The sequence below is a fragment of the Antrostomus carolinensis genome, unplaced genomic scaffold (genome assembly GCF_000700745.2).
Source record: "Antrostomus carolinensis isolate BGI_N321 unplaced genomic scaffold, ASM70074v2 scaffold20955, whole genome shotgun sequence".
Lineage (NCBI taxonomy): Eukaryota > Metazoa > Chordata > Aves > Caprimulgiformes > Caprimulgidae > Antrostomus > Antrostomus carolinensis.
The window spans coordinates 5,343-17,177 of NW_010318682.1; the positions used below are offsets into that span (position 1 = coordinate 5,343).

The following is an 11,835-nucleotide window of genomic DNA, read 5'->3' on the forward strand; positions in this document are numbered from 1 at the left end:
CTCCTGAGCAAGGGAGGGAAAAAATATAAGAGCACGTGCACACAAGATACGCTGCAAACCTGGACTGTGCTTTTGGTCTATGTTCTGCCCCCAGAGCCCACTGAACTCTTACGTAACATCAACAGCTGTGGGAAGATCATCAGAGCAGACTGTTTTGCCCCTAATAAAGGAGCTGACTCCCAGGCTCAAAGCACATAAGTAATGTGAAAGAGTGAATCCAGTTCAGCCAAGAGAGCTGAACTAGCTATTACTCCAGAAAGGCTTGTGCTGAGAGGACAAACCAGGTAAATCCAAGTTGCCTTAGACTGAAATGGCAGGAAAATAACCACCATCACGACAAAGGAATACTGGTATTACCAGATGCTAATAAATTTAGTGCCATGTATCACCGACACAGAGAACCTCAATCCTACCTATAACTGAGGTAAAAACACTTTAAAATCTACTTCTGAAGAAAAATATTATAGCAAGATACAAGAGCATTTCCTTCTCAGCCATCCAGACTTCACAACAACCCTGCCAGCACTGCTCCTGGCAACACAGTGAAACAGCGCCTCATTTAATCTGTTTTGAAGAAAAATGTATTTGGTCTACACGCTATTATAGGTCAGGCTATTTTCATTTGCCACTAAATCCTCCAAAGTCAATGACATTGTTTCCTCATTTGAGACACAGTTCCAAGTATACAACACTTTTATTAAGATTACCAGTATCTCACCAATCCTCAAAGGGATCAATGAACCCAAATAATCCTAACTTTTCAAATTACATTCCACTTTGTATCTATGAAATTACTACTTTAAGACTGTAACTGATGGATACTGGGAAGCAAGCTCCCTACAAAAGGGATCTAAAGTATATGCCACATCATTCACTTCCCCTCTGCTCCCCTTTTCAAGACAGATGGAGAACCTTTATACCCAGCCAGCAGTCCCTCTTGAAAGTCTCCCTCTTAGTACAAAGAGCAGGGGTTCTCCATCAACATAATTATTGAGGTCCCATTCTTCTCTACCCCTTATCCTCCAAGCAACATACTGGTCTACCTTTGTGGTTAACCAATTGTTGTATTTCACTATTCCGGGAATGATATGAAGTATCTACCCACAGTTCTTTCAGCCATCAGTCAAAACTGATCTCATTTTCAAAGTACTTCAAACACTTGATCAGTCACACAAATCCTTCACACAGTAGCTTTAAGTTGGTCCCAGCAGAATCCACTCAAAAAACAAATGGTGATAATGACCATCAACTACCTAAGCTACAGTTTTCCTTAATTCTTTGATAAAACTGAGAAGACCAAACACTACAAGGACTTAAAGCCCTGGAATCTAACAGCCAGACAAAAGAGACAAGTAAAACATAAAAATCGAAAACACTCCAAAATTAAACACACAAAAATAAAACCAGGAAGACCAGACATCCTCAGCTGAGATATGATTAACTAAAGAAAAGGTGGTTTTGAGATAGAAGCCAGCAATTGATTAGAATTCAGCAAATCTGACACCTCTGGTATCAGTGAGTTTCACTTGGTTATGTAAGATTTCACATCAATTTAAGCTAGCCCCTCAAAGCCTTAGCATTAGAAGGTAAGTATCACTTAAAAAAAAAAATCAGGCAGGCTTCCATACAGAATCCTTAGATTATCCTCAAAGTTTTCTGCAAGATATCTCACATTCATTCTGAATAAAAATCTCTTTAACAAGACCCAATCTTAATTCTGAAGGCCCACATTAATGCATAACCCCACAGATAGCTGCCCACATGGATCTTGACTACATTCAAAGCTTTATTACAGCTTTTCAGGATTTGTCAAAAAATACATATTGTCTGAATTAAAAGTCGTAATCAGCAATCCTTCTCCCTTCAAATTTTTGTTTCCTCACATTCAAGATGGCTGCATGGAAAGATTAAAAACAAAAAAATCACTAAATTGGACAAGTCTATCATAGTCAAATCATTTATTTTAATTATTGGAAAAAGAGAAAACAAAGTTATTCCACAAGTCAGAATTAAAAGGAGACTTGTGCTTCAAAAGGGCTACCCAGCAGATTTGACCTCATGGGAAGATATAAAGAAAAAAAAAAAAAAAGTTGTGGCAGTTGCAAATTATTAAACCACATCTTTAAGAAGAAATATGCTACCCAAAGCTTCAAGTAGAAGAAAACAATTCTGTAGCTCTGCTTATCTACATGGATGTAGAATTTGAGATCCTTTAGCAGAAAGCTCACCTTTGAAATAGGAGTAACTTCACCTTCACATATTTCAAGCTGCAGACCGCACAATTACCCAGGACAGCAGAAACTACAAGGATTAGCTGAGAAATGAATAGTTTTTCTATTACACCTGCATTTTAATTTCCTAATCTTAATCCACAAGCATTCAGCAACATTAATTAAAATGCACATACATAAATAGCTTGATGTCCTCTTTTACAAAAGAATAAACAATGACTATGGCAGTTCTTTTCTTATATTCCAACCATAAAAAGAAGTTACATTAGACGGCCACCGACATTTGTAAAGCAAAACTAGGTAACCCTATTTCCTTATTTAAAAAACCAGCATAGCCTATCTCCTTCAATATTAATAGTCACTTTTGTTTTAAAGGACAATAAAAAGCTTTGCCTAGTTAAGGAAGAAACACCTTTACAAGAAACAAAAAGCCAGGATCAAGTGTTTTCTAAATATGTAGCAAGGGTCCACCACCAGCATGGAGAAGTGTTCACCCCACAAGTGCCAAGCTTTTAATAACAAAAAAATCATTTATTACAACCAAATATTACAAACAACTAGTTTCAGGGATCAAAGAGTAAAATTTTACAAAAATGCAAACATTGCCATTTCCTATTGTGAAGTGATAGACATTCCAGGTTTACAAACACAACATCTTTTTTTTATGCACTCTTAAAAGTGATTTCCAGTCTGCTTTATTTTCCATCAAATACAGTACATTTATCCGAATAAAACCACGTACATTCAATATAGAACATATTGAGCAACAGCTACAGTCCAGTTCCCATTCACAGTATTTTTAGTGCAATGCACTAACAGGGCCAAATATTTCTCTATCCATAAAAGTATTTTTACTCCTGATCTTCTGATCAACATTTTTAGATATATTTTTTACAAAAAGTATATATGAACACGAGGCACCTCCCTAAGTAAGGGAGTGAGCCTATATAAAAAACATGGTATCTTTTCTGATGTACAATACCTTTCAAATTGTAGCAATTTGACACAAATCACTAAACAAGATATTTTTCTATAAAGTAAAAAAACAAACAAAACAAAACAAAAAACCCCAAACCACTGACACATGAAACCTGACAAGAATTTCATAATGGTAGGCATGAGACTGTTTTACTACAACCTTGATAAAGAGGTTAAAAAAAGGTATCTAAAACATTTTCCAAATTATACAAAGTCAAGTGCTACCTATAGTGGTCATTCATGATCTTGAGAGAAAAAATATTTTTAGTTTCTCCCATACTATCCTCCCTTTTTATTAATATTTCATGAAATAATCTAACATTATAAGTGGTTGTGCACAGATTGTCTGTCTATAATACATCAGCAAATATTCTCTACCTTCATATTAACATTAGTGTGTTGATCTTTCAAAAAATAAAATGAAAAAATAAACTGCAACTATCATTAAAGTGCTTGTGTGTATTTTTTTTTTTTAATTAAAGAATAGAGGAATGTGGATATTCTTGTAAACTTCCTAGATGTTTACAAAGTTTTCCTATGAACCACATATGGAAACAAAATAGAGATCTTTGAAGCAACTTCAGTACAGTGAAATTCGGAATGTCCCAGAACTGGGAAATCAGTCAATATGAACAAACTGATGTTATGGCAAATACTAAAAATTAGTACAATTCAGCCAATATACACTACAGTGTTTGCTCTTATACATTCATTTGTAGTAAATTTAAAACAGTATGTAACACAACATTTGCCAAAGTAGGATATTACAAAAAAGTTAGAGCTATTCATCAATTAGCACTACCAGGGAGGACCAGTATGCACGATGAGCTCTGTGAACATGAGTTCCTAAACGAGGAGCAAAAATCTTCTTCCAAAGCTGCTGCTTATTACTACCTTGCCTCTGTAATTTTTTTTAATTTCAGAAAGTTCGTTCTATACTGTGTCAAACCTCAACAGCACAGAGATAACCACTAATTTAGAAGCACATGTGCATTTCAACAATCTCAGTGTTTTGGGAGGAGATGCTCTCCTACAGCAGTCAGAATGGTTACCAATTTAGTAAGAAAATAACAACTTATGAAAATATTTCCTCCTTATAATATCATTATCAAGATATTTCCAACAACAAACTAAAGTGTTTTTCATGCAGATGAACCCCAAACTTTCTAAACATCACTTGAACCTATCTGAGGAGAAATGGGAATAAATTAATACTTTGAGTTTACCCATACAATTCTGTTTTAAATTACACAACATAAATAATTTATAAGGCTAAGTTTTTAATTCTTGATCGAAATGCAGAAGTCACTCCTCCTCTGAAATTCAGCATAATTGAGGGTCCAGCTCAGTTTATTTTTGAAGTTCCGCCCTACTTAGCCAGGATTTGTGACAAAGTCACAAAAGCACCATTTTACAATTTAGCATTACTGGGTGGCAATTCACTAGGAAAGCTGAACTCAAATCAAATTATCTCCTGGGAAACAGCATTTCAGAGTTGAAATATAGAACAAGGCACATATACTTGGTTTTCTTTTCAACAATTATGTTAGAAACATAATTCTGAATAAGGATGTTAAAAACTCCTACAGGTATCGCTACTGTCTCTCTTCATTACCATTTTTTGTACAATCTCCCAACCTTCAGGCATCAGTCAGTCATTCCGAAATACAAACTGATTCCATGCATACCTTATTTCCTTTTTTAAAAGGTCCTTTTAAAAATAGGCCATCTTTAATATGAAGGCTATGGAAAACTGAGAAACTATGAATATAACCCCTCCAAGTGTAAAAAAAAATCCCAGAGTACCATATAAGCCAAAGTTTAGTGAATTTGTGGCCTGACACATATGTAGGCTTAAAACAAAAATTCTTTAAGGGACCCGAACACTTTAAAAAATAAAAGACCAGAAGTCTCCCAACCTATGCTTATATAAATAAGCATTAAAATAATCAAATCCTAAATTTAATTATTTTAAAGGTGTTTGTAGGCACCCAACTCATACTGATTTTAAATCAAAACAACTAAGCATCCAAATTTCATTCCAAAAAACTGTTGTATGTCCTTTTGATGACAGGCAATTTGCAATACACATTAAAAAAAAAAAAAAAAGCACACATGATAATTCCAGTAAGTTCATAGAATTTTTTTTCTGTCAACAGCTTTTACTCCAGTACCTTCAGTACTTAAATGAGTCACAGAGAAGTTAATTAACAGATTAAGTTATTAAAATCAAACAGAAGCACTGTTAATTTTTTAAAAATACTATTTTAGAACTGTACGTATATTAGCTTGATTACAATAGATGCCTTAAAACAATTTAAAGAGTTGACTCGGTACAGTTTAAGCTATATTCTATTCCAACTTACTACAATGACAAATTTAGAAATTAACTCTTTTCCAAAACACTAAAACCAAAATTTAATAAACAAATTTGACAACTACCTTAGTATTTAAGCCACTAAACCATAAAATCTATGGGAAAATATGTTTTCAGCAATAAATCAACAACAGCAAATGAAAGCCAGTGGTTTTGTTTTGTTTCTTAAAAAAACCCCAAAAAAACACAATAAAACACTTCTTTTTTTCCTCACCAGACAACAGCTTTAGATCTTGTACTTCTGCCTTTGGTTTTATTTTCTTCAGGTGAATGAGATACATTTGCTTTGTGGGTTTTCTTATGATGTTCTAGAAAAGCTTTTCTGGCAAACGCTTTCCCACACTTATTGCATCGGTGCAGAGAAAAGTTTTTTGTTACTTTTACTTCAATGCCAACATCAGCTCCTTCATACTTTTTATTGGGAGAATTAGAGGTGACATCCTGTTTTGAACCAATCTGTTTTGTTTCATCCCTCTGAGGGCCTCTTTTTGTCACCTTATTTAGAACAAGATCAATTGGCTTTTTTATTGCTCTAATTTCTAAACTTGCAGTTATTTTCCCAAGGTAGCGTGGTGACTTTTTGTGAACTACAGTAATATGCCTTATCACATCACGTTTGCGACGTGTTTCGTAAGAGCAGAGGGGACACCTGTAGTATTTAACATAAATGTTATTTCCATCTGTGTGTAATTCAATGTGTTTTGTCAAGTTCTGTTTAGAAGTAAATTGGCGTTTACAGAGTTTACAGTAAAGCTGCTTGAAGTCAAAGCCAGCTGAAAGTTTTGGCTTCCTGGTTTTTTGCTGGCCACCTGCAGCAGATGCATTGGTTGATTTAGAGGTTGATTTAGAGGTTGATTTAGCGGTTGATTTAGAAGTTGATTTAGGGTGTTCAGGGTCCTGTTTAACTTTATTTTTCTGTGCTGACGGTGTGTTCTTTTTCTCATTTGAATGATTTGTTCCCTTTAATTCATTCTGTAGAGAAAGGGCAATGGAAGGGGGTGAAGGTTCTACAGAATCTGCTGGTTCAACTTTTACCTTTATTTCTGTGCCATTTGCAGTATTGTTGAGTCCTTTCTCTCTTTTAGAGTTCTTTCCAGAAAGAGTTATCTTGTGAACAATTTGCATATGCCTTTTCAGCATTATTTGTGAACTATATTTTCTCTTGCACAGAAGGCATTTGCATGCAGTTAAATTGTATTCAGCCTTTGAAGACGACTTTTGTTTTCGGGTCTTAAAAGATTTTTTAGCAGAAACTGTATCCAAGAACAAAGGTTGCCCAGGCTTTGTAGCTATATCAGGAGTAATGGAATCCCTTCTTAATCCTCTATGAACTTCATCGAAATGCCTCCTTACGTTGGCCTTTGTAGCAAATGATTTATAGCATACAGGACAACTTCTACCTAATGTTACAAGAACGTTCTTATTTCGTCCTTTCGTGGAGCACTGATTTGGTTTCTTTTTTGTTTCTATGTACTTCTTCAGCTCTTCCATCTTTTTTTTGTGCACTTTTCGAATATGCCGGCGTACACTGCGTCTGGAATGAAATTCTTTCCTACAAAGGCAACATATCAGCTGGTGGCCAAAATCAGAATTATCCAGAGAGTCCAACTCAGAGTTTACCGCTGGAGGCTGTTCTTCAGGAGTAGGTACCACCTTGTTTGTAACAGGATCAGCAGGAGGTATTTCTACAGTCTCTCCAGCTGGGACTGGGGCTGGAGCTGAAACAGTCTTGGGTTGCTCAGCGCTGGGTTCCTGTATCTGCACTGGAGCTTGATCAGGGGTACTGTTACTTTCTGTATTCTCATCTGGGCTATCAGTCCTTGATACGTATTGAAATACAGCATTCTGATTAGTTTCTATAGGTTCCAATTTAATCACATATTCTTGCTTATCTACCCTTGGATAGATTGCTTCCAGGAGGTCATTTATGGCTTGACTCTGTTTATCATTTATATCTGGGAGGTCTGTGAAAAGAGATAAATAGATTTTTAAAATTATTTGGTAATTTCAATTTATTTTAATTTCAAAGTATCTTTAAACTGCTGTGTCAATTTGGTTATCAAATTTGCACAAATCCTGTATTTATGCTATTTTTCTGACCACTTAGGCTAAGAGGCTTTGAGTAATCATTTTTATCACATCAGTACAAGTGACTTTTTTTTAAAAACACAATATTGGAAGTACATCCTTCTAATGTGCTAATGTGAAAGCCACCTAAACTAAAAATTAGTTTGCCTGGAATTAAACTCTCTTTAAAAATCTGTATCAATTGCAAAAATAATGGCATAAAACTGAGCTTGTTCTGCAGATGTGCAACTAAGCCTGAAGTATCATTAGAAACTGATTTTCCTACTGCTGAAAATAGGCATTCTCAATAAAGGAACCTAATTCTGGGAATCAGCTCTTCTCTGAATTCTGAATGGTCCTTAAGATAGGATGAAACGTCTGTATAACCTGAGCACTTCATGAAGATATAAGTAGATAAGAGAGAACAACTTCTGGGGCAGGGAAAGCTTTCAGTAATACCAAAGCAGTTAATAGGCTCAGTGATACAGTAAGATAGTAAATGTTAAGGACAGAAAAATCCCATATTATTCAGGGGGGAAAAAAAATGTACTAATTTCTCAAAACAATAAAAACCTGAGTCAAATAAGTTACTTTAAGAAAAAATAACTTCACTGAGGTTAATCCTGTGTGTTCTGCCCTAATAATGAGTTGGAGCAGAATTAAAAAGCAAGCAAGAAGGATACAGGGATTCGCCTTGTTTGTCTTATGTCAGTAAACCTCTCAAGCTGAAGTTTGCCTTTATAGTACTGTTTTAATACACCTACTTTCCAAAAGGTTGACTCAAATGCATATGAAGCACTTATATTCTTGGCTATCACAATGTTAAGTGGTGGGGTTTTGTTTGTTTTACCAGAAATACTGATAATTTTACTGTGTGGTAATTTTGCTGGATACCTGACAGATTTTTTATTATTTAAAAAAAAAAAAAAAAAAAAGCCAACAAACACATTATTGCTCCCATCTATCTTCATGTCATTCATGATTTTACAGACCTCGGTAATACCCTGTTTTTAAATGCCAAATTAGTTCAGTGATCTAGTTCCCAGCATAATACACTAAGCGTCAGCACTGGCCTAGCTAAGAGGTCAGGGTACTACAGCAAAAAGGTGAAGCACTGCGATGATACAGTTCAAAATTATCCATGATGATATGAAGACATAATTCTTGGTAATAGCTAATTAAAAAAATCCACACTTCGGGTTGTTCCTTCCACAATGCCAGCAATACACGAGAAGAGTGTCAGTACAAGAAATACACTGTTTTGTTGCTCAGAACCCATCTTTCAATGCCCAATTTCTAACAACTTTTATAGTCAGTTTCAAATGGGACTATCTATATACTTTTTATCAAGGATACTTTTTATCAAGGATAAAAAATCCTTGCTATTTTATAGCACCTTTTCAGACCATTAAATGGTTACACTAACAGAATATATCTCAAAAAAGTAATCAGGGAATAGTCTTTGGAATTTTTCACCATAGGGATGCTGGACTTTTATTTCTACCTCTTGTTCAGTATCTTTGAACTTTATTGAAAACAAACCCCTCACTTCATTCAATAATTGTCATACTAAATTTTACATAAAACAAGTACTTATATAGTTTTATTCAGAGCATATAGTAGTATTCTCTTCATTTGCACATTTGAATAGAGAACTAAAAAAGCTAATCAGCCAGTTAAATGAAGGCTAGAATGTCAGGAGCTGGATGGGAAGTCTTTACTTAGGGTATTCTTATTTTGCATCTAAGTCAGATACACTTCCGACCTTGCTTTGAAAATACAACTCCTCCCTTTTCACAGAGAAGCTCTGGGACTCTGCAACTGGCCAACTACACTCATTTAAAGAAGGTGACAGTACTAGACTTTTCACCTTCTCCTTCACAACACTATCTGACACAATGTGAGAAAAGTATCATCTGTGTAAACCTCTGTTGGTTCCTAATTTTTGAAATATTGAGGCAGGAAGACATTAATCAGGAAAGAAAAATCCTCATTGCACCAATGTTGATCGAATAAGATAATTAAAAAGCTTTACAGAACATTTTTGAATGCTGACACATTTCCAAATTATTCAGCTTTACTCTGATCAACAATAAGTCATCACTGAAATGAGACTTTAATAATTTCTTTTTCCATAAGAATATACTTCTTTACTTTTTCCTCATGATTTGAGTTACTTTCTTGCAATAAAGTTTTATTGCTACAACAAAGGTGGTGGGCTAGGCTTGATCACGTAGAATATCTTAAAGCAGTGTAAGGTGAGGTGAGGCAGTGAAAAAGAGATAGTGTTACTGAAGCACAGATCCTTAAAGAAAGGGTGAACTTTCAGTCTGTGTTTCATAATGAGTAAGACCAAAGGATTGAGTTCGTGACACTGAGCACTTCCCAAGTACAGGAGAAAATTATGTCATTTTACAGAATCCAGCTGAAGTTATCAGAGCTATGCTGATCTAAAACTGAAAAGCCTTGTTAGAGACACACTTCTCTACGAGATTCAATTCCCAGTCCTTTGGCATGCTTTTTAGTACCCTTCACAGTAAAGAAGGAAAACCAGGAATGAAAAATGGTAAGAAGGAATAAAAAGTGTTAACAGTGACACTCTTCATTAAAAGGTCTGATGTATAAACTAGCTATCGAATTATGACATTAATATGCATTAATAACCAAGACACATGTCAAGTCAGTGCTGTAGCTTCTTTACTACCATAAAAGTGATCTACATACATTACTATTGAAATTTAATTCCATTTCTTTTTTGCATTTTGTTTCTGGTGTGTTTGTATAAATGCTACAGAAACACAAGTTTCTCAACTTCAGACAGCTTTATTATATATTTCTATTAGTAAAACTTACTATCATCCATCTGGAGACTTGGAGGACAATAAAACTTTTTATGAGTAATTAAATTTGGTAATCCTCTGAAGAGACTCCGGCACAATTTACACTCAAAAATGGTGTCCACATCTTTTAACAAGATATGTTTAAGTTGTTTAGTTCCTGTAATAAAAGAAATACTACATTTAAGGAAGGTTTTTTGTTCAACTTTTAATTCACATCATCCCTTGAAAGTGGAAACATTTTAAAACATGACAATTACAACAGCATTGTATCTTGTGTTCATGCTACTTCATTGCACTGCAAGTTTATGATACATACTCCAAGTTTCACTATGAAAACAAGCCTAGTTTGAAAAAAAGAAAAACTCAAGGATTAGGCACATTACAGTTTACAGGGAAAGCATGATGATTTATGATAACTAACAGCTAACATTAGGAAAGAGTCCATATTACAGTGTCTGGTTGCTGCAATATAATTCCCCAGTGGGAAAAAAAAAAAAATAACTATCTAGAGCATTTTAAAAAGCCTGCATTATTTTTTTTTCTTTAAGCTTATCCAACAGTGCTAAGAAAGCAAGATATATACAGCTATTTCATGTAAAAATAGCAGCCAGTAAGGCAAAAATCTAGAGAGCATACAATTAAACAAAGAGAATAACTAACAGGTCAAGAAATGTCACTACATCTAGTTATCTGACTCAAGATCAAGATGATGATGCTTAGGCAAGAAAACAGAACTGCAGACATATTTTCAGCCTGCTGAAAGGAAAATACATAAAATTTAAGTCAGAATCTTTTATATTAAAACATAGGCAGTGTGACAAAACGTGGTTTTCCAGACTAGTATACATTGTATATTAAAAAACAAAACCCACAAAGATACAGCCTGATCTAGCATTGTTGATGTATTCCAGTTCCTGCCTTGCTTAAACAACTAAAGGATTCAGAGTTTAAGTTACACTTCAAACCCACTCCTTCATTTCTCATCTGACAAAAACTATGAACATAATGCCTACAATTAGCAATGGATTACTAAATGATGAATACTCACCCACTCCAAACTGGAAAGAAACACCAGCTAACCAAATTGAGCTAATTTCTCTATCTTGGTATTTTCTTACAACAGAATAAATAAAAATTAATCAAAATTAGCCCAACAAGAAAAAAAATAATGAAACCAGACTAAGAATAAATAATATCAGACAACTATGAAACTGCATCAAGACATTCTTCAAGCTGAAATAGAAGTTCAAGTTTTCTGTCATCACAGACATTTCTCTTAAGAATTCCTTTTAAAGATGAAACTCAAGAGTCACACTGCAGAACTATTTCCTAAATAACACTC

General features: G+C 34.6%; 1 protein-coding gene across 1 annotated transcript in view; it reads right to left on the reverse strand.

Annotated features, from left to right (window-relative positions):
• Positions 1–2,910: 2,910 nt before the first annotated feature.
• Positions 2,911–11,835, reverse strand: part of ZNF800 (zinc finger protein 800) — a 13,956-nt gene continuing 5,031 nt past the window's right edge. Inside the window, exons 3-4 of the mRNA XM_010169006.1 lie at positions 10,507–10,650; positions 2,911–7,550 (exon numbers count right to left, since the gene is read on the reverse strand). Of these exons, the coding sequence (XP_010167308.1) occupies positions 5,797–7,550; positions 10,507–10,650 (1,898 nt within the window). The 3' untranslated portion in view covers positions 2,911–5,796. The remainder of the gene's footprint in view (positions 7,551–10,506; positions 10,651–11,835) is intronic.